General features: G+C 40.7%; 1 protein-coding gene across 2 annotated transcripts; it reads left to right on the top strand.

The window, feature by feature from the left end:
• The first annotated feature begins 2,587 nt into the window (after positions 1-2,587).
• Positions 2,588-18,173, top strand: hmg20a (high mobility group 20A). 2 transcript variants are annotated; one of them, XM_022250843.2, is made up of 10 exons: positions 2,588-2,745; positions 5,722-5,853; positions 6,078-6,166; positions 6,551-6,606; positions 7,232-7,441; positions 8,976-9,143; positions 9,820-9,904; positions 11,925-12,140; positions 12,521-12,659; positions 14,457-18,173. In XM_022250843.2, exons 2-10 carry the CDS (start codon positions 5,723-5,725, stop codon positions 14,470-14,472), a joined length of 1,110 nt encoding a protein of 369 aa, XP_022106535.2. In that variant the 5' UTR covers positions 2,588-2,745; position 5,722; the 3' UTR covers positions 14,473-18,173. The 2 variants fall into 2 exon arrangements, with proteins under 2 accessions (XP_022106535.2, XP_022106536.2); XM_022250844.2 differs by having other exon boundaries at positions 2,596-2,708.
• Positions 18,174-18,298: the final 125 nt, after the last annotated feature.

Raw genomic sequence — 18,298 nt, 5'->3', positions numbered from 1 at the left:
AAGAGCAAACGCAGACAAAACACAAGGTTGCTACGACCTTTGAGTTGTTAGGTAAAAGTTCTGAAATTGGCGCGTCTGGAATTGTGACGTCACAATTGTCGCGTCTAAAGATGGTATTTTTGCATTGCGTTTCTGTGAACTTTGGCGCTTTGCTGAAATGCGCCACACATTTTTTATCATTCCAAGGCTGCATCCGAATCTCTTGTCTAGCGCTAGGTCTAGGTCTCTCACTCCATTGGAAATGCGTGGAGACGCGTAGACAATATAGCCCTAGCCGTAGCTTTGGAAGCCCGTTTCGGACACGGCCCAAATCAAACATCTGGGGCTTGCATGGGAAGCAAATGAAGCCGCTAGCCATATCATGGGGTTACATAGGTACACTCGCTATTCCTAGCCACGATCACAACTTACGGACCGATCATGTCACCGTCTCAATTTAAGTTACGCGAGCGCTTTTTAAACTGAATTTCACGTTGGATTTTTTGCTTTGTTTTCAGCATAGCCTTAATTTGATACATGCTAACAATCGGAAGACTGAGTACCTTCATAAGTTCTCTCGGTGCAAGCCGTTTTTCCCTTACCCCCTTTCATATTGCACAGGCCCCGCCTCCTTCCCCCTCCATGGTACGTCCTAACGAGAACCTGCAGGGGTCATAATTTTCTGAATAGGTCTATTGGCTTTGATTACCGGTATTAATAATTATTATCGGAAAGAAAAAAATATTTTCCTTTACGTTTTTCATCGAAGCTTGTGATTTTATTCACATTCTAGAACACTTCTTTCGTTCCTTCGGAGTGCATTCCACCAAATGGTTGTATTAATTTCTGCGGGCTTGCTCATGATATTTTGTGATCCCATTTTGTGATACAATAAGACATGCCATAATCAGGAGGTATCATAGAAATATTTCTATAAATCCCGAATTTGGGACCGAAAGTTTCGAGTTCGGAGTATTTCAATCACAAAAAGCCCCAAATTGCGGGCCTATTTTAGATAGAGGCGGGCGACTACATTCAGAAATGAGCGCTCAGTTTTACTGCTATATTTTGGGGGTATTTTCGGGGAAAGGCGAATACAATTTTTTTTCAAGGCTAACCCCCATAAAATTGAAACGAAAAGTGATCTTCTGGCCATAATCTTGAATGTCCAGAGAAAAAAAAAGGAGCCTCACGGAGTCAACAGGCGGCGCTATTTCGGTCCAATTTTGCACTGTCTAAGGGCACATTTTTGGCGTAATAATGCAACCTTCGTAATCGTATTATTTACAGGCATCTCGAGAATTACGTACGCCGCGTGAAACAGATGCCAGGGAGCAAAAAAGGAACACGAAACGCAACAGAAAAAGTGTCCAATTTAAGACGCACGAACAAATTTCTAGAAGTTTTGGTTTGGTTGGTTTATTTGTTTAGTTTATTTAAGTGGGAATGTCCAGTTTGAGATGGAAATTTTTCCTGGACGTGTCGGCTGTGTGATTTTTGGAATCTGTCTTGTGGCCCGTTATGGGTGCAGACCACTAATTCAAGTGAGAATTTCTGACCAGCTCATTAGCATTAAAAGTGCCCTCCCCACAGTATCTTTTGAAAAAGGAGATTGTTTGGCCCCCAAAATGGTGAGATTGTGTAAATCGTTGCCAGAATCAACTCCCTGGGTCTTTGAGCTTTCATATGAGGGCAGAAGGGCTGAAAACTACGGTTGAAAAATGGTCCTAAGTGCCCGAGAAAGTTGAGGGTTGCCACTTGAAAAATGGCTGCAATCAGACTTCGGAAAAATCACTTTTTGGGCGGTGATTTTGTTTTGTGGGAATAATTAAAAATGGAATTGGTTAACCCACAAAAAATTGAAAAGAAATTGAAAGATAAGTGACCAGACAAGAATTTCATTTGTATTTCAGAAATCTCAGGGATGTTGGTGTGCATGCTATTGGGCCCTGAACGGTGCTGATTTTACAGTGTTTTCAATGGGGCTTGAATTAGTGGACTGGACCCTATGGGTGCAGTGTCCCAATTCAAGGAAAATTCTCCGCCGGGACGAGGCGCAGAAAAAGTACCCCCAGAGATTGTTTCGAAAAGAGGGGTCTGTTTGGGCCAGGAAATGGTGGAATTGTGTCAGTATGGCCCAGGATCATCTCTGTAGATTCAGGGGCACCCATCTGGGGGCAAAGCAGACAAAAATGGGATTGAAAATTAGTCAGAAGAGCCCCAGGAAGGTGAGGGATGTCATTTGAAAAATGGCCGCTGGGAGGGCTTGGCAACATTCACTTTTTGGGGGGTGAGTTTGTTTTGGGCGGATAATTAAAAAATTCATTGGTTAACCTACTAAAAATTGAAAATCAAATGAAATCTGAAGGACCAAACAGCACATTGATTTTTGTTTGAGAGGCCTCAGGGACTTCAGTTGCCTGCCATGGGGCTCCAAACTTGGTTGATTTTACACTATTTTCAATGGAGCTTGAATTAGTTCAGTGCACCCCTATTATCTGCAAATAGCTTTGTCTGAAGACCGCCCTCTTGTGATGACTATTGCCCAGTCGTCTGGTTCTCGTGTCTACCTAGTATTATCTATATAGGGAAGATCGGTTACCGTACCTATGTTTTAGTAAAACGAATTTGCCGAAAATCGTAACAAAAAGATGTAGAAGTCATGGAAGCGATGAACAAAATTTAATTGCAATCTGCCGGTTTTCAATATCAACTATTTTCTGACTAAGGTAATTCAGATAAAGCTGTGCATCTTCATTCTGGAAGGTAAAAAACAACACTAAGCTTGTAATAAATTGAATAATGGATTAAAAAAATTCTTAAGTTGTACATCTGTACATGTACTACTGATGTAGGTCTAGTCTACGTTCTTGGGGATTGTAAATTTGGGGACCCTGTTCCTATAGTAGAAGAGAGAGCTACATTTGAACTTTTGAATTCACCTCGGTAGATGACTATGATATCATGTTCAATAACGACAGGGGTGATATTTTGAAAAAGAAGGCAGGGTTTTGAGGGAAATTATGAGCTGATGAGGGAAAACTCTGAGTGTTTTAACACATGACACATACTCCAGGCCTAAGCCTTATGGTTATCGCGAATACTGCATGGGTGATTTTGCACAGTGGTTGAGAGGCATTGTGGGAAGGAAAAAGGGGCAATGTTTGCTCCTTTTTCCTTCCCACAATGCTTTTCTACCATTGTGTGAAATCACCCATGCAGTATTTGCGATAAGGCTTATGGTGGATTCAAATTTGCAATATCAGTCGTGTCAGTAACAAAGTCATATTTTCTCACAATTGACAATTTGAAATTTCAAAAAAATAGGGTCTGCGAAATAAAGAAAATGTTGCCCCTTTTTTAGGGGGGGGGACTTACCAGTTTTGGAATATTAAAATGACAAAAAACTGGGGGTCCCTAAGTATACAATCTCCACATTCTTGTTCCTCCATGGTCACATTATTTCCAGAACAAATTCTACCTCCATGGTCACAGTCATGATGGTGACACAGTCTGGGTAGATGAACCGTGGAGGAAGGAACAAGGAAGACAAGAACATGATATTAAACGCAGGCCCGTACAGCCTGACATGACACTGTGCATACTGTGCAGTTTATCTACGAGGCAATTGTCCATTATACAGTGCCGGCCTGTCAGTCATGTCAGTAGTCAGCCCAAATCTAACAACATGGCCAAGCACTTATAATGATATTTGAGGTCCAGTACAGCCGTTACGGTAGTGTCATGACAGGTGTAATATTTTGAACATGGTATGTATTGGCATGGAGTACTTCCAGAACCGTAAGGTTGATACAAATCTTACAGGTTGTAACGAAAAGTAGTCATATATGACATGGTGGCGGTTTGTATGTAATTTCAATGTTGTTACACTGACTTTTCCCGTATGATTTCATGAGGACTCCCGGGATACATTTTTCTATTGGCCTTGGAGGTTCATTTACATTATACCATTTAAAATGGTGAAATTTGTGAGAATTTTCCTTACCCACACCCGTGTCTACGACTGCCTACCTTGCTCACCTGATCACGTCAGTTGAAAGGTCATTGTTGCCTGCAGTGTGGCAGCTTCACCAATTAGAATGTGGCTCCTATCTCTTTCTATTCAGTTTCTATTCGCTCTTGAATGAAAGAAAAATTTCTATTGGTTTAATGGTGTGCTGATGACGTTCACCATCTACAGCTCGTCTCTTATTTCCTACTTCATGTGGACGGGACGTTTCATTGGACAACACATTACAACTGGAACAGTCGTCGAAGTAGTGGAAGTGCGTTCACAAGGAAAGGGTGTGCGGTGGCCTCAACATGACCAAAAATATGTTTGTCGGAACACTCTTTCCTAGCAAAAAGAAAGAGATGGGAGCCACATTGTAATTGGTGAAGCTGCCACACTGCTGCCAACGATGACCTTTCAACTGACATGACTGACCTCATGAAATTATAGGGGAAAAATCGGTATAACGGCATTGAAATTTCATACAAACTGAAGTAGCACCATGTCAGATATGACTATTTTTCGATATCATCTGTAAGGTTTGTATAAACCTTACAGTTCTAGAAATAGGTATGGAGATCCCAACAGCAACCAGGAGCCCTCAGAATTTAAAAGGAAATTGCGTTTTTCATCCACGTCATATGTAAACATGGTAAAACCTATGTTTAACAGTAAGTGCCTGTAATAGCGTAGGACTAGGCCTAATTATGTCAAAGACTAAGTAGGCCTACTCCTTGAACTTGATCTTTACTTTGGATGATGTATCTAGTGAGCCTGTGGCTGTTTTGAAGTTGAAATCTGATGTTTTTTGTTGAGATTCTAATTATCTGTAAAGCTGCTTCCGTTACTTTGCTTGGACCTTACTATTGCTGGATCATGCCCAAATGGCACACATGAGAGCTCAGAGACTGTCCTTCAACTCAAGAGAAGTCCCTGTGTTTGGAGACAAAACCAGTCCCCTCAAAGAGAGAATATCTCCTTAAAAGGGGACTTTTTCCAAGTGGACTTGAATCCAAAAGCCCACATGCTACATGAATAATCAAGTTTTTCCCCCATGTTTTTCGTTTATATAAGTTATATACATGTCCGTTTTACAAACTTTTTACCATGTCATTTGATACTGTTGGAAAGGATTGATATTCAGGTAGAAATTGTTTTGATGAGGTCTTTTTCCCATGCTTTATTGTAGGTATTGAAGAATTAGAATTAGTTTTTGAAATGGCAGCCTAGGGTGTTTTTTCTGCTGAATCCAGTTATGGCATTAAAATGATCCTCAGGGCAATAGTAGGATCCCCCAAACCCAATAAAAAAATAGTCCCAGTTTTGGGAGACATTCTCTCTTTCGAGGGATTGATTTTGTCCCATAATAAAGGGACTTCTCTGAGTTTCAGGACAACTTACTCAGACTACATGTACATGTATTGTAAGAAGTTGAAAATTTGAGTGGAACCCTAAATATAAGGGTATCCTAATGCCTGAAGTAAGGATTTCCTGGAAATTTTGTGATTAGAGCCGGTCCAAAGTGCATGTCTTTATTATCCACCTTCACCTGATCACAGACCTCAATTGGAGCATGGCACTGCTCACCAGGTCAGCAACCCTACCCCAAAAAACACACTAGATATCATGCACATTCGGGAAGCATAACATGACTAGGCTAACCTTTACCTGTAGCCTTAAATTTGACGTTCACATTTTTAAAGAAACCGAATTTGTGTGCTTTTTCCCAGAATGGATCTTGGTGACAGTAGCTCAAGTCATACCCTCATACCCCCATCAACGGGCTCATCTGGTCTCTTCAACTACTCGGGGTTTGAGGACGATGTCACCAAAGACTCATCACATCTATCTGTGGATGCTAGGTAGGAGGTTGACATCATGGGTCAATTGTGATTAGGTGGAGTCAGGACGATGGAAATGGGGGGGGGTTGTTTAGCGGTAGACTAGTTTTGCTCATTATGCTTAAAATGCATGTCTGACAAAATTCATCTCATGGTCCCTTAAAGGTAAAAATCAACAGATATTTCAGGATTTTGAAGTTGCATTCTTTCAAGAATCAATGTCCCCATGCAATTTCTTGTTTTAGCGGCTTCCCTTCTAGTAACGGAGCTAACATGACTACGAGTCTCAGCCAATCCATGACCAACCCTGAGATTATCACAGATATCTCACAAGGTAAGGTTGACTTCAGCAGATGAAATTTCAGTTGTGTCAATCTTGAAGTCTGTCTTATCTCTCACCCACATGGTCTGTGATTGCTGACATAAGCATGTGGTTGAAACAATGTATTGGCAAAAAGCAAAACTTGATGCAGAAAAAAACGGCTTTGAGGTGAAGATTTGTACACAACAGACAGTATGTTATACTTATAATTGAAGATAAGAGCGAATTCAGCTTAAATAGTAAACAGATGTACAATTCCTGCAAAGTTTTGCATCATCTCAGTGGTAAAGGTTGTTTGTTTCTGTAGAATCTAAATTACTGCTCTGTGAGCATGTTGACACTTGATCAATATTACCCACTGTCAGTTACTTTAGTTTTATTATTATTTGAATGTAGTCGAGATCCTTCAGCAGGACACTTCTCAAGATGTTCCAGATGTTAATAAGGAAGAGGTACGTATATCTCATTTTCTTAAAGAATCTCACTCAGTGTTTTAATCAGGTGAAACCCTCAACATTTTTCACCCAAATAATGTTCATTTTTGTCCAGGTGCCAAACTTAGTGATACATGAAAAAGAGTGTAGGCCCCTAGTTTTTCTAGGGGCCTACACTCTTTACTTAATTTAGTACTCAGTACTTAATTTTGGCCCTACTAATTATTTTGTGGGATGTGTTCACATGATTGCAAGTTTGCTGTTACACTTCTATGTAAGAGGTTTCTTTCCTCTTCAAAGTTTATAAGACATGGTGGGTTCCTTGGAATTCCTGAGGTGTGACCATTCATCATTTCATTGATCAATTCAACACAATTTAGTAGGATTCTCAAGTGTTTAAAAGCACAGTCAGCAAGTGCAAAGCAGTAAATCTCAAACTGGTTTCTGTCATTGTTGGACTAGGCTACTCTCAATCCTAATGCAAAGGAGATGTTTTCATCAAGAATTCAAGGATTGTTGTCCCTACGGTCATTTTAGAAATACCAGTCACATTTGTAGAAATTTGTCATGATTTCCTGTCATCTAGTTTTTCTTGTGTTCTTATATGAAAAGGGGGTTTTAATGGTGATGTGTTTGTTTTCAGTCTACAAAGAGCAAAGCCGGCTGGACCAAGGGAAAGAAACGACGTAGGCTGAAGGACGTAAATGCTCCCCGGGCGCCGCTGACTGGCTACGTACGCTTCCTGAATGACCGACGTGATAAGGCCAGGGCCGACAACCCCAACATGTCGTTTGCCGAGATCACACGCATGTTGGGCAAAGAATGGACAACGTTGTCACAGAGCGAGAAACAGGTAAAAATTACAGAATTTAATCTTGAAGTTAAAGGTTAATGATCATGATCTGGTGTATCGATCTGATCAGCAATTTCGCAAATTGTGTCTTGGAGTCCAGCCAAGGGGGTTGTGTTGGCTGAGAGGGTCATGGGGTTTGATCTTTGTAATACCTAATATCAGTGCAGAGGTAATGGGATTGTTGTCTAGAGGTAATATCTTTTGGGACATAGTTTCATGTTTGCGTTGAGCTCGTGAAAGAAATAACCATTTTGTTATCAGACTGGGGTAAGTTTGGGTAATGACTATAGTACACTGCCCAAATGATGGATGGTTTGGACTATCTAGTTGACCATTTGGGGACCAGGTTTCAGTGCTTGGTCGCACCACAGGTTATCAAGTAAGAATTTCATTTATTATTACAGAGGGAACCATTCACATTGAAATAATTGTATGAGATTTTAGTGACCATGAACGCTGCGAGAATTGCAGCCAACAGTGAAATTCTGAGTTACTATGAAAGTTAAAAATTGACCCACTAGGGTGATTTGAGTGTAACTGAACTGCACATGTGCATTGTTAAAATGCATGTGACTACTGGTCGAACTATAGTTCATGCCCAAACTTGCCCTTAGATGTCAGTATTTCATTGGGGATACTTGTGTGCACTGCAGACCTCCCTGGAAGATATGATTAGACATCCAGGCAAGAACTAAAGATGACATATTTTTGCAAAGCAGTGTAATTCAGATGTCTCTTTGATGGGGCACACTGCACATATGTGTACGCACGCTTACCTGTTTTACATACAAAGTGGGCACATTCCTTTGTTCTCCTGTGGTTAAGGAAACTTGAGGAAAATGCTCCTTTTTCTCCAACTAGGATAACTCCTTCAGGCTGGAGTTTTGATGATGATTTCCTGGACTGTTCCTCTTCATTTTGCCACGGATAAACTCGACCCTAAATTGCCTCAGAAACTGTTTTTCAGAGAGGGGGAAACATTGTGTGGACGTGTGCAAGTCCACACAATGCCATCGCACCATACATTATGTAGATTTCTTTTGTGCAGAGGTCCACACTATGTATGGCACGCCTGCACACAGGCTCATGCAAGTGTGAAGAGATAACATAGAGCATGTGCAGATAGGGGGAATGTGTGGTCTTTGTGTGTGCGCCAGGTGCACAGGAATGATTCCACACAGGGCGTTTCCATTCTGACTAGAAGTACTTTCCTCCCTACTGACAAAGACTAGACAGGATGGTAGAAACTATTTCAACTTGGAGACAACACATTCTTTGCCAAATGCTCATGAACCTGTGAATGTGTGTTTTCCCACAAAAGGGAAGCCATCCCTATTTGAAAACATACGATTTCTTGTTCCAGTACAGAGCAGATTGAGCATAGACAATAACGTGTAAGTTCAAGCAACAACCATTGGTCAACCACTGGTCAATTGTACCTGGTGCCCAGAATGTATTTTGTGCATGGGTTACCAGGGAGAATTGGCAAATAGATAACAAGTGATTGTCACCTAATCCTCTTTTTTTTTGGTAGCGTTATCTGGACGAAGCAGACCGCGACAAGGAGAGATACGTGAAGGAGTTGGACCAATACCAACAGACGGAAGCCTACAGAGTCTTCACCAAGAAACAACAAGAGAGAAAGAAGAAAGGAGAGGCGGGGGAGGAGGGTGAGACACAGACCAACGGAACCGGACTAGAGGTTAGTCTGGATACCTGTCCATTGGTTATTTGTGTTCATAGCTTGCTCGATTGTATTGCTGCTGTGGGCAGCGATAAGCCACAAGTATTTATGCAACACTTACAAGATTTAAGACTGCACAGCTGAATAAGTATATGTTAGTTGGTGCCATATCAAATTTGGAGGTCTGTAAATTTGAGTCCTTACCTTCTTCATTGTGGACTTCCAGCCTCCCAAGGTGTCAATGTCCTGCTCACTTCAGCTACATGTAGTATCAATAAGTCCTTGTTTTGGAGAGACAGAATTTCGCGTAATGCTTTGTGCATGGGAGATTGGCTGTCATACTGTATCACTCTTTTTGTCACCGTTGATGAGATAATAGGGTACTTTTTGTTAGATTTGCCGAAATTAAGCAAAGCCGTTAGAATGGGGTACATATGTGGGTAAATCCCTCATGAGATCAGAAAGATTTCTGGACATGATGTGCAGTGCTCAGATTGCTTGAAAATTGAAGAACCTTGCCTTAGTTGCAGCTGAATTATGTTGCCAGAATTTAGGAAAGTAATTTACAGTTTTTTGGTATGACTGTACCAAAACAAAGGTCATGCTGTGTGTTAATTTCTTTACAAACTGTAAATTTGTTAACATGGTATAAACGGCATGCGTACAGCAAAGTTGCCATTTACCCTGCCAACAGTACACAGATGAGGTGAGGATGGATGATGAGTTACCAGGGTTTGATGTTCCCATCTTCACGGAAGAATTCCTCAACTACAACAAATGTAAGTTGTCACTGAGTAGGCTAGACAAAGACTAGACTCTACTTCAGTGGCTGTTGACAGGGGTGTGAAATCTCTGCTTTTTAGCCGATTTCTGCTTTTTGTTTAAAATGCCGAATGTAATGTTCCACTTTTTTGCTGTCAACGGGCCAGATTTCCTCATTTTTCTTCCGTACATGTGAACGTACACTGTACTTGCGTACATTGTATACAGATCTGTGTGCTGGCCTATATTCAGCATGAAACAATCCTCATGTGTAAACAGCATCCGCCGACCATCCGGTCAGTGTTGTGATTGGCTGCCAATGAAATATCAATATTCATACATGTGTCAGTGGGACTCATTGCAGCCGTTCCTGCATGAGCGGTAGTAGTGACTAACCAGCTCCACTATAACTCGTGGTAGCATACATTTCATTATGACTTTGTGGCTTGAAGTAAGGTTAGCAAATTTTCACTTTCGCTGATAGAGGGCTTCGTGACAACTGGTGCGGGCGCTCAAAGTTCTTCTTGTATCATGCATTCTTGCACAGTTTGCATCATTTTGTACGGGCTTTCAAACAATTTTTGGACATACACTCACCAAATATCAGTGCAACACATATGTACAATTGTCCAAAGAGGTTCTGACTTGGATACAGCCTTTGATAAGACTGATCCTCAAGTTACAAACCCGTGGAAATGGACCATGGACATGACAGGCAGGCAACACAACACAGTCCGCACCGGGAGAGTCCAAACACCTGGACATCCGATCGACCATGGATGTGACATGCGATTTACATGATGTACACACGCGGTGTGCACTATGTCAAGAACTAACATTTTGGAAACATGCTCAGATCAGGTGGGAAAAGGGCCAACTCAACAAACCTTGGTAGTTGCAATTTTGGTAGACCTATTACTAGTTCATTTGGAAAGAGTTCCATATACAGACAACACTTCATGTCTCTGTGCACAAACCTGAGACTTTTCTGACCAAAAAAGAACCTGTTTTCTAAGTAAATGCCTCAGAATTTTCTTGGCTATTTTTCACTTTTACGACATGTTTTCACTTTCTGATGACTGTTATAATATTTCAAGGGAATATTAGTGTTGTTTGTTTATGAACTCTTTCCATTCATTTGCCCTCTTCAGGAATTTCATACAAATATGAAAAAAAAGTAAAATTAAAAAGATGCAAGAAAGAAATGATCAACACCAGGAAACTGTAAAATGTACCACAGAGCATCCACATTTCAATATTTTCCTGGGCCCTCAAGTTGGCCCTGGACCCCACGCCATACATGTACATGCTTCGTGCTGAGGATTTCAGTCATCTCTTTTTGATTCCACTCACACCCCTGTGTTGAATAAATACATGTAGCTACTGGGTATTACTGTTCGCAGTGTTATTGCTAGTCACAGGTATGTTCACAGGATTGGTCATGAAGTAGTGTGGTGAACACTTGTCATTGTTCATTTCAATAACTTGTGACTTGACTCAAAAGTCGAGTTCGGGCGTCCTGTTCTTGACACGGGTTTCTTGTCGTTGTGCTCGAATGGTGGGAACACGACTCAAGAACACTGTTCTCGGAACAGGATCACACACCACCTCCTCGTCAGGGTTTTACAGGAACACACGGAAAAACTCGTGAGATTTAGATTTTTGAACAGCTGCAAAAGTAGATAGAAGGCTTCCAAAGCCATAGGAAATGGGAGGTTTTGCAAAATTAACATTAATTATTTTTCGGAACACAGAAATGAATGTTCCTGTTTAAACAGAAAAGAATTAAGCCCAGTTATCCAAACATCAATTCTCGAATAACGTACATGGACGACGCCATGTTGCATGTAGCTTTTCACTAACTACCAGCGATAACCGGTTGTTTTTTCCCGGCATTTGAGCGACTGACCTACGAACAACAAATTGAGCTGTTCGTGAACATACAGGAACAAGCCACCCGAACTCAGCCAAACCAGATGACTTTTGATGGACTTGACTTTGATGCTGGCTGTTTGTGATCATTTTTACTTTATTCAGCTCGAGAAAACGAGTTGCGTCAGCTGCGCAAATCCACAACGGAGTATGAGGAACAGAACGCCATCCTACAGAAACACATTGACAACATGAAGGCAGCAATTGCCAAGCTAGAGACAGAAGCCACGCAGCAGCGCAACACCAACCTAACGCTGCAGCAACACCTACAAGCTCTGCGAGTCTCTCTCACCACTAGCTTTGCTGCAGTTCCCCTCCCTGGTAAGCCAGCCTACTTGTAGTAGCTGGATTTCATTGTGCATTTCCCCTTTTTCAAATCCATCCTTTCTGGGAAGCCCCATCTACCTGTTATTATCAAACTAGCAATTGAAGTCAGAGTTTCTGTCCGATACATAATTGGATCAGAGGTTTTGACTCAGGTTTACAATACCACAAGTGTTGGCCCACACAGTCAGCTTGTGGCTTCAGACATTGCTCATAGACATGTGTCATAATCAAGTCCTAGCCCAGGATTTGGGACACTTGGTGTAGATTCAAGCAGCCCCTAATTGGTAGTTCTGTCAGGGCTAGCTGAGTTCAAGTACAGGAAGATGACGCCCAGAGTTATATCAGAGTTAGGTCTTATCCTTTGTTTTATTTAGGCACGGAGGAGACGCCTACCTTGGCTACCATCGACACGTACATGAACAAGCTACATCAGTTGATTCTAGACTCACCCCAGGAAAATGCCAACCTCATTGCCACTGTCAGGGAAATTGTAGGAAAACTGGATCTTCAGAGGTGGGTAACTAATTAGGTACACAACAGGAATCAGGGAAATGGGAAATCAGGTTGGTGTAGGTTTAAATCTCATCTAAGCCAACACATGGATTGAGTTTTCAAAACCCAACCTGATGCTGTGGGTTCCCTCCAAAATGCTTTCCTGGGGTGTTCTTTCCACCTCTACAACTGAGCACATCTTCACTGCCTTCATAGAACAGTTCACACATAACTGATAGGGTTACCCTCCTAAAATGAAACAAATGATAATAGGTAAGATTTGAAGTTTTGCATGGTGGATGAAACATGAGAAATGGGTTTGCGGGCATACCATGGAATCAATCTCTTTTGGACGAGGTGTGGTTCTTAAAAGAACTGGTGAGTATAAACTCAATGTTTATAACGAGCTATCCACTTCAGTCTGGCGCACTCTCCTGAGGATGGCCAGAGCACACTGGCAGAAACGTCAAGTTTATACTCACCGGTTCATTTAAGAACCACACCTCGTCCAAAAGAGATTGATTCCATGGCGTACCCGTAAACCTATTTCTCAAATGATAATAGGATGAAGAAACTAGCAGGCAGGTGGTTATTGAATATGCAGCCATCAACCCAACCTTTTGAGATCTTTTGAAATCCAACAGGAAGTTTAGGATGACTGAGGAACATTACAGAGCCCTACTCCCCTTCAAAGTCCAAGTATAAAGAATGTGGTATTAGGTTCTTGCACAAATCTGATCACAGTTCTGAAAGGTAGAGCTGGAGATAATGACTGTGTCTGTGACAGCCAGTGGCTAACAGCTGATGCTATTTCTCATAAATATGTGCGTTACTCTCAGCCATATCCAGTTTAGTACTGTACTCTCAAAGAACTCCTGGCTTGCAGTTCTTTTGTTTGACTAATTTCTTATTTTACTGCCAGGAATTCTGTATCATTAGACTCAAGAAGTTTATTTAATTTTGGAAGGTGTGGATGCTTTGATTTTCAGCCTGCAGATCTTTCATTCTGCAAAAACTGGATTAAATTGTAAGAGCTTAAAGTTTTGGGGAAGATAATCTCAACTTGACTGACAATAATTTTTCATAAGAGTTGAATAATTTTCACTTTAAAGAATGTGCTTCTTGTTCCATGTTTTCCAAGATCTTGTGGGAAAGTGAAAAAAAATACCTTGATTGTGTGCTTCTTGGAATCGATCCAATCCCTCGTCAGTAATTCTGCAATAGGTGGTCAATTTGAGATCAGCATAGTGCGCTTGTGGGGTCTTCCTCATTGAGGACAGACCCATGTTCCTCTGTGATATGCATGAGTAGACCCTCTGTACTTTGACTGTCACTGAATTCAAATAACAAATACTGCCCTCAAGAGGGGGCACTGTGCAAGGTCTCTATCGGGCACTCCCCACTGATCACCACCCATTGTCATAGGCTAAGATTGCGGCTTCTGGCAGAGTATAAGGAAAACATGGAGCGGCCATCCAGTGTTGGATTGGGACAGTAACAACTGTACCTGACTTCAGTAATGACCATTTCAAAGTTAGTTTGTGTGGAAAAGAAGCTTTAGTTGTAGTGTCCAGTTTACAATGTACAACATGGGTGCTAACCAACTGCTTGGCAGTGGTAATGATGGCAACATGGGTGCTAACCAAATGCTTGGCAGTGGTAATGATGGCTGATCTTTGGAAACTGTATCGTCACATGTTACTTTGATGTTGTTTGATTGGAGCTTTTTAACAGGTAATGAAGATTATAGTGTCTTGGATTGGTTGAAGTTTGCTAGCTTTAAGTTTTGAAGTACCCTTCTCCATTTCTTTGCTGCAGTGATCCTAAGTTATGACCTGGAGATGACACCTGGCACAGAGAGCGCTTGACATCAGGGTAATCAACGCCTTGTTACGTCAGTTCTTCTGATGGTTGTGACTGGAGTAAATTGCATTGAACCACGTAAAGACCAGCAGTAACGTTATACAAATGATTGTAGACAAACTAGGCTAAACAAATAATTGTAGACCAACTAGGCCCACCGTTGAAGCACATTTCAACATTTCATGCATATTCATGTATGAAGACTTCATTTCAATCAATATTTTGAACTTAACTTGACCTCATATATACTTTCTGCCCAAAATGTTTGTAAACAGATCAGATTGTTTGTTAGCATGGATTGTGTGCTAAACAGACCTGTGAAGTCAGTTTTTGACTTATAGATTCTTCAAAGCAACCTTATACCTGTAGTCTGTGTAGTCATCATTGTTTAAGACAGTGGGCCAAGCCTGAACCACCAATGCTGGTAGGATATTCTTACTTATAGTACATGTACATGTCTAGCATGTACATGTATCAGCCGGTCAGTATTCAGAAAATATGCATACAATAGCTGTCAAAATAAAATATCCTTACACATCACTAATGTAGAATTAGAAATTTACTTAGCAAACCTAAGGATCAGGTCCTACTTTACAAAAATGTAAAGAGTGAAGCAAATTTGATATCACAGATGTTTGCTGCCAACTTTGCTTAATTTGTTATGTGTCTAACATTTGTGAATTTTGCAGCATGAATACTTCATCTGACGTCACTAAATCACATATGCGTTTGCTTTCTTGCCAAACATAAACCAGCCATCAAATAATGAATAGTTCTAACACCGCCCCAAAACAATTAAAAGAATTTCTCTTTTTGACAATCATTTGAGTAGTTGGCTACCTGTGTATCAAACCTTGACTACTTCCCTGGTATCGGGAGACTAACCCTGCTCATGCAATGTGTAAGTAACTCCAGCCAAATTCTGAGATGAAGAGGCAATTACATTGGTGCGATATTCCCGTGATATTGACCTTCAGTTGCTGATGTTGTATATAGTTGTACATGTACACTGTTCGTACTATTTAATGAAGTACCTGTTTTTGTTGCATGGGGTCCTGTGTACATAGTAGCAGGTGCCAGCACTAAATGTTTGTTTTAGAAGCAGGTGTTTTTTAAATGTTTAATAGTTTAATTTGATCTTGTTTTACAGTATGCATGTCTTGTATTGGTTCTGGCTTTTTGTGACTGGAAAGTGTGAAATACAGTCAGATTTGTTAACATCAGAGTTACAATTTTCTTGAAAAAGGTAATCACTTGGAACATTTGATTTCATATGTTATAATAAAAGTCAGATCACTAATTTTTGTTGGAGTCACATAAAATTGGTTGGTCCTGTTGGATCTGATTTTTCCAAGGTTTACCTTTTGTCTCATCCTTTGATAAAGGCTTCTATCAGGGATGCCAGTTTGTCAGTTTTCAGGCAAGTCTGATTCAGGCTTTCTCGTGTACAATGTTGGACTAATTTTATACGTTAACAAAGTATATTATATTTAGGGCTTCTCTGGTCCTCTTTTTAGGCTCTGGATAAGAACTTGACGGGCATCTCTGTTCTGTGTGAATCGCAGCTTGGTAGCTGTGAAGTTATGAGTATTATTGTCATTGATGTTTGAGCAGGGATATTCATGCACAGTAAATATTGACTTTGATTCACTTGAACTCTAAAGAAGCCACCCTTTCAATGGGGGGGTGTCAAAGTTGGGATTGTAGTATACCATGTCTTTGTAAAACTTGGCATGCATACGGAGACATTCATTATGAGTGTAGCTGTTCAGAACAGGGCTTTCTTGAGGTCATTTATAATTCGGAGGTGCTGCACTGAACATGCTACAATGAGAAAAGGTAACATTTTGAGCAAGCCTGTCTCACAAATGGGCCTTTTGTGAGGATAGTAGGTCCAATTTTCATGACATTGATTTGAAATGATTGTAAGATATTTCAAAAACTTGTGAAGACTTGGCACAAAGAAATTTGCTTTGAATATATTGGAAAAAATGTCGGGGATATTGAAAACCTTACGGCTTTTTTAAAGATTAAGTATGCCGGAAACAGTTGTAGGATTTATCAGCAGAAATGTCTGTGCCTAGTGACACAAAATAAGACCCCAGATTAACATTAACAGAGTGCATATTTAACAAGGTCAATGGTATCAGGTTAATTCAGTGCACTGATGCTATTGATAGAAGAAAGACTTCATTGCTGCAACACGCATGGAGATCAGGACTTGCAGTGCCTTTGTACTGAGTGAAGCCACTGGCGGCCATTTTACTGTGCCAAATACAAAGGCAATGGTAGGCTCACTTGCCATTATAACTGTTGATGCTTCAAAACGAATTGGGATATTGGCGAGCAGACCATTGTATTACCTTCATATTGGGCACAGTAAGATGGCCGCTGGTGGCTTCAGTGATGTGTACTGATTAAGGGCATTGCGTGTCATGGTTATTTAAATGAAATCCATGGCAACACCTTGCAGCCCACCTGGCATTTACTTGTGTTCTGGAATGCCCATATTGTTCAGACAGGCTCTTCAGAACAGGTTCAAAGTTACTTTCATTGCTTATGTGTTTCCAGGAGGAAGATTGTTTTACTTGGTTTTGCATCACCACCTGCACATGTAGTTTCAATCTTAATGCTTGTAAGCAGGGCCCAATTTCGTGGTTCTATGCTTACGATCTCCATTCTGTGCCAACCGCGTAAGCAAAAAATTCTGCGCTAACCCTTTAAGTACAGAATCCTTAGTTGTGGGATGTACGCATATGCACAAGCCAAAATTCCTCACTAACTCATGAAACATGTTTGCCGTAAGCACAGAATTTTCTATGGTACGCGATGATTTTTCCCTTACGGTAAGCGACACTGTGAAATTGGGCCCAGATATAAAGCCGATACAAGAGATAACACTAAAGGGTCTTTGGGGTTGGATGGACCTCGGCTTTTTAATTTTTTTGCAGTGGTTGTGGCTACATTTACAACATCCATTCAAAACGTGTTCAGGCATTGTCCAGTGAGGCAACCATGTTCATTGTTGTAGAAGGTTTTCAAAAGGTCCGTTATTTGCTGCACCCAAGAAATTCTGAGAATTAGAATTGTCTGCAAAGATATCAGCTGTATTATAACTTAAACATGACGAACAGATGTTCTTTTGTGGCGCATGTACACATAATTTCAGTTCAAATAATCCTTCCCCCAAAAGGGGAATGGATAATTAGATTATAGCTGTACATGTACTTATTTGTCATCAGGAAACTGAGAGTGTTGTTTCATTGCAGTTCTGCCACCGAACATGAACATCAGCCTCATCCGATAGTGGGCCTAACATTTTGATCCTAACATTTGAGACAGATTTTTCTAGGATCAATTATGCTAGGCCCTCCAACTTGCAAGCTCTGTGCAATGAATATTTCTGGTTTCTCTTGTCAGAAGTTTTGACACACTTTATTTTTGTGCAAATCAGTCATAATTTAACCAAAACTACCCCATATAATTTGAAAGAGAAGCTACACCAACAACTTGTTGAATCAGGGTTGTTTTATCCTCGGTATGGTTGTTGATGAGCCTGGTATCTTGTTCCAGTCTGTATAGGCTTTAAGATGTGGCCATAGTTTTTCTTAATCGCTCTTTGTTAAACACGAACTTGTTGGCAATCAATCAAATAAATCAACAAGCCATTTATTATCTGAGTGCTTTTCAATATTTCTTGAAAGATCTCAAACGTTAAATATCACAAACACATGAAGGAATATCCCAACAACAAAACAGTTAATCACCATCAACAAACAACAATCACTCTAAAACAA

This window comes from Acanthaster planci, linkage group LG08, assembly GCF_054643075.1.
Source record: "Acanthaster planci isolate LZ-2023a linkage group LG08, COTS_SCS, whole genome shotgun sequence".
Lineage (NCBI taxonomy): Eukaryota > Metazoa > Echinodermata > Asteroidea > Valvatida > Acanthasteridae > Acanthaster > Acanthaster planci.
The sequence above is the reverse complement of the archived record's forward strand: the minus strand, read 5'-3'. Positions and strand labels throughout refer to the sequence as shown.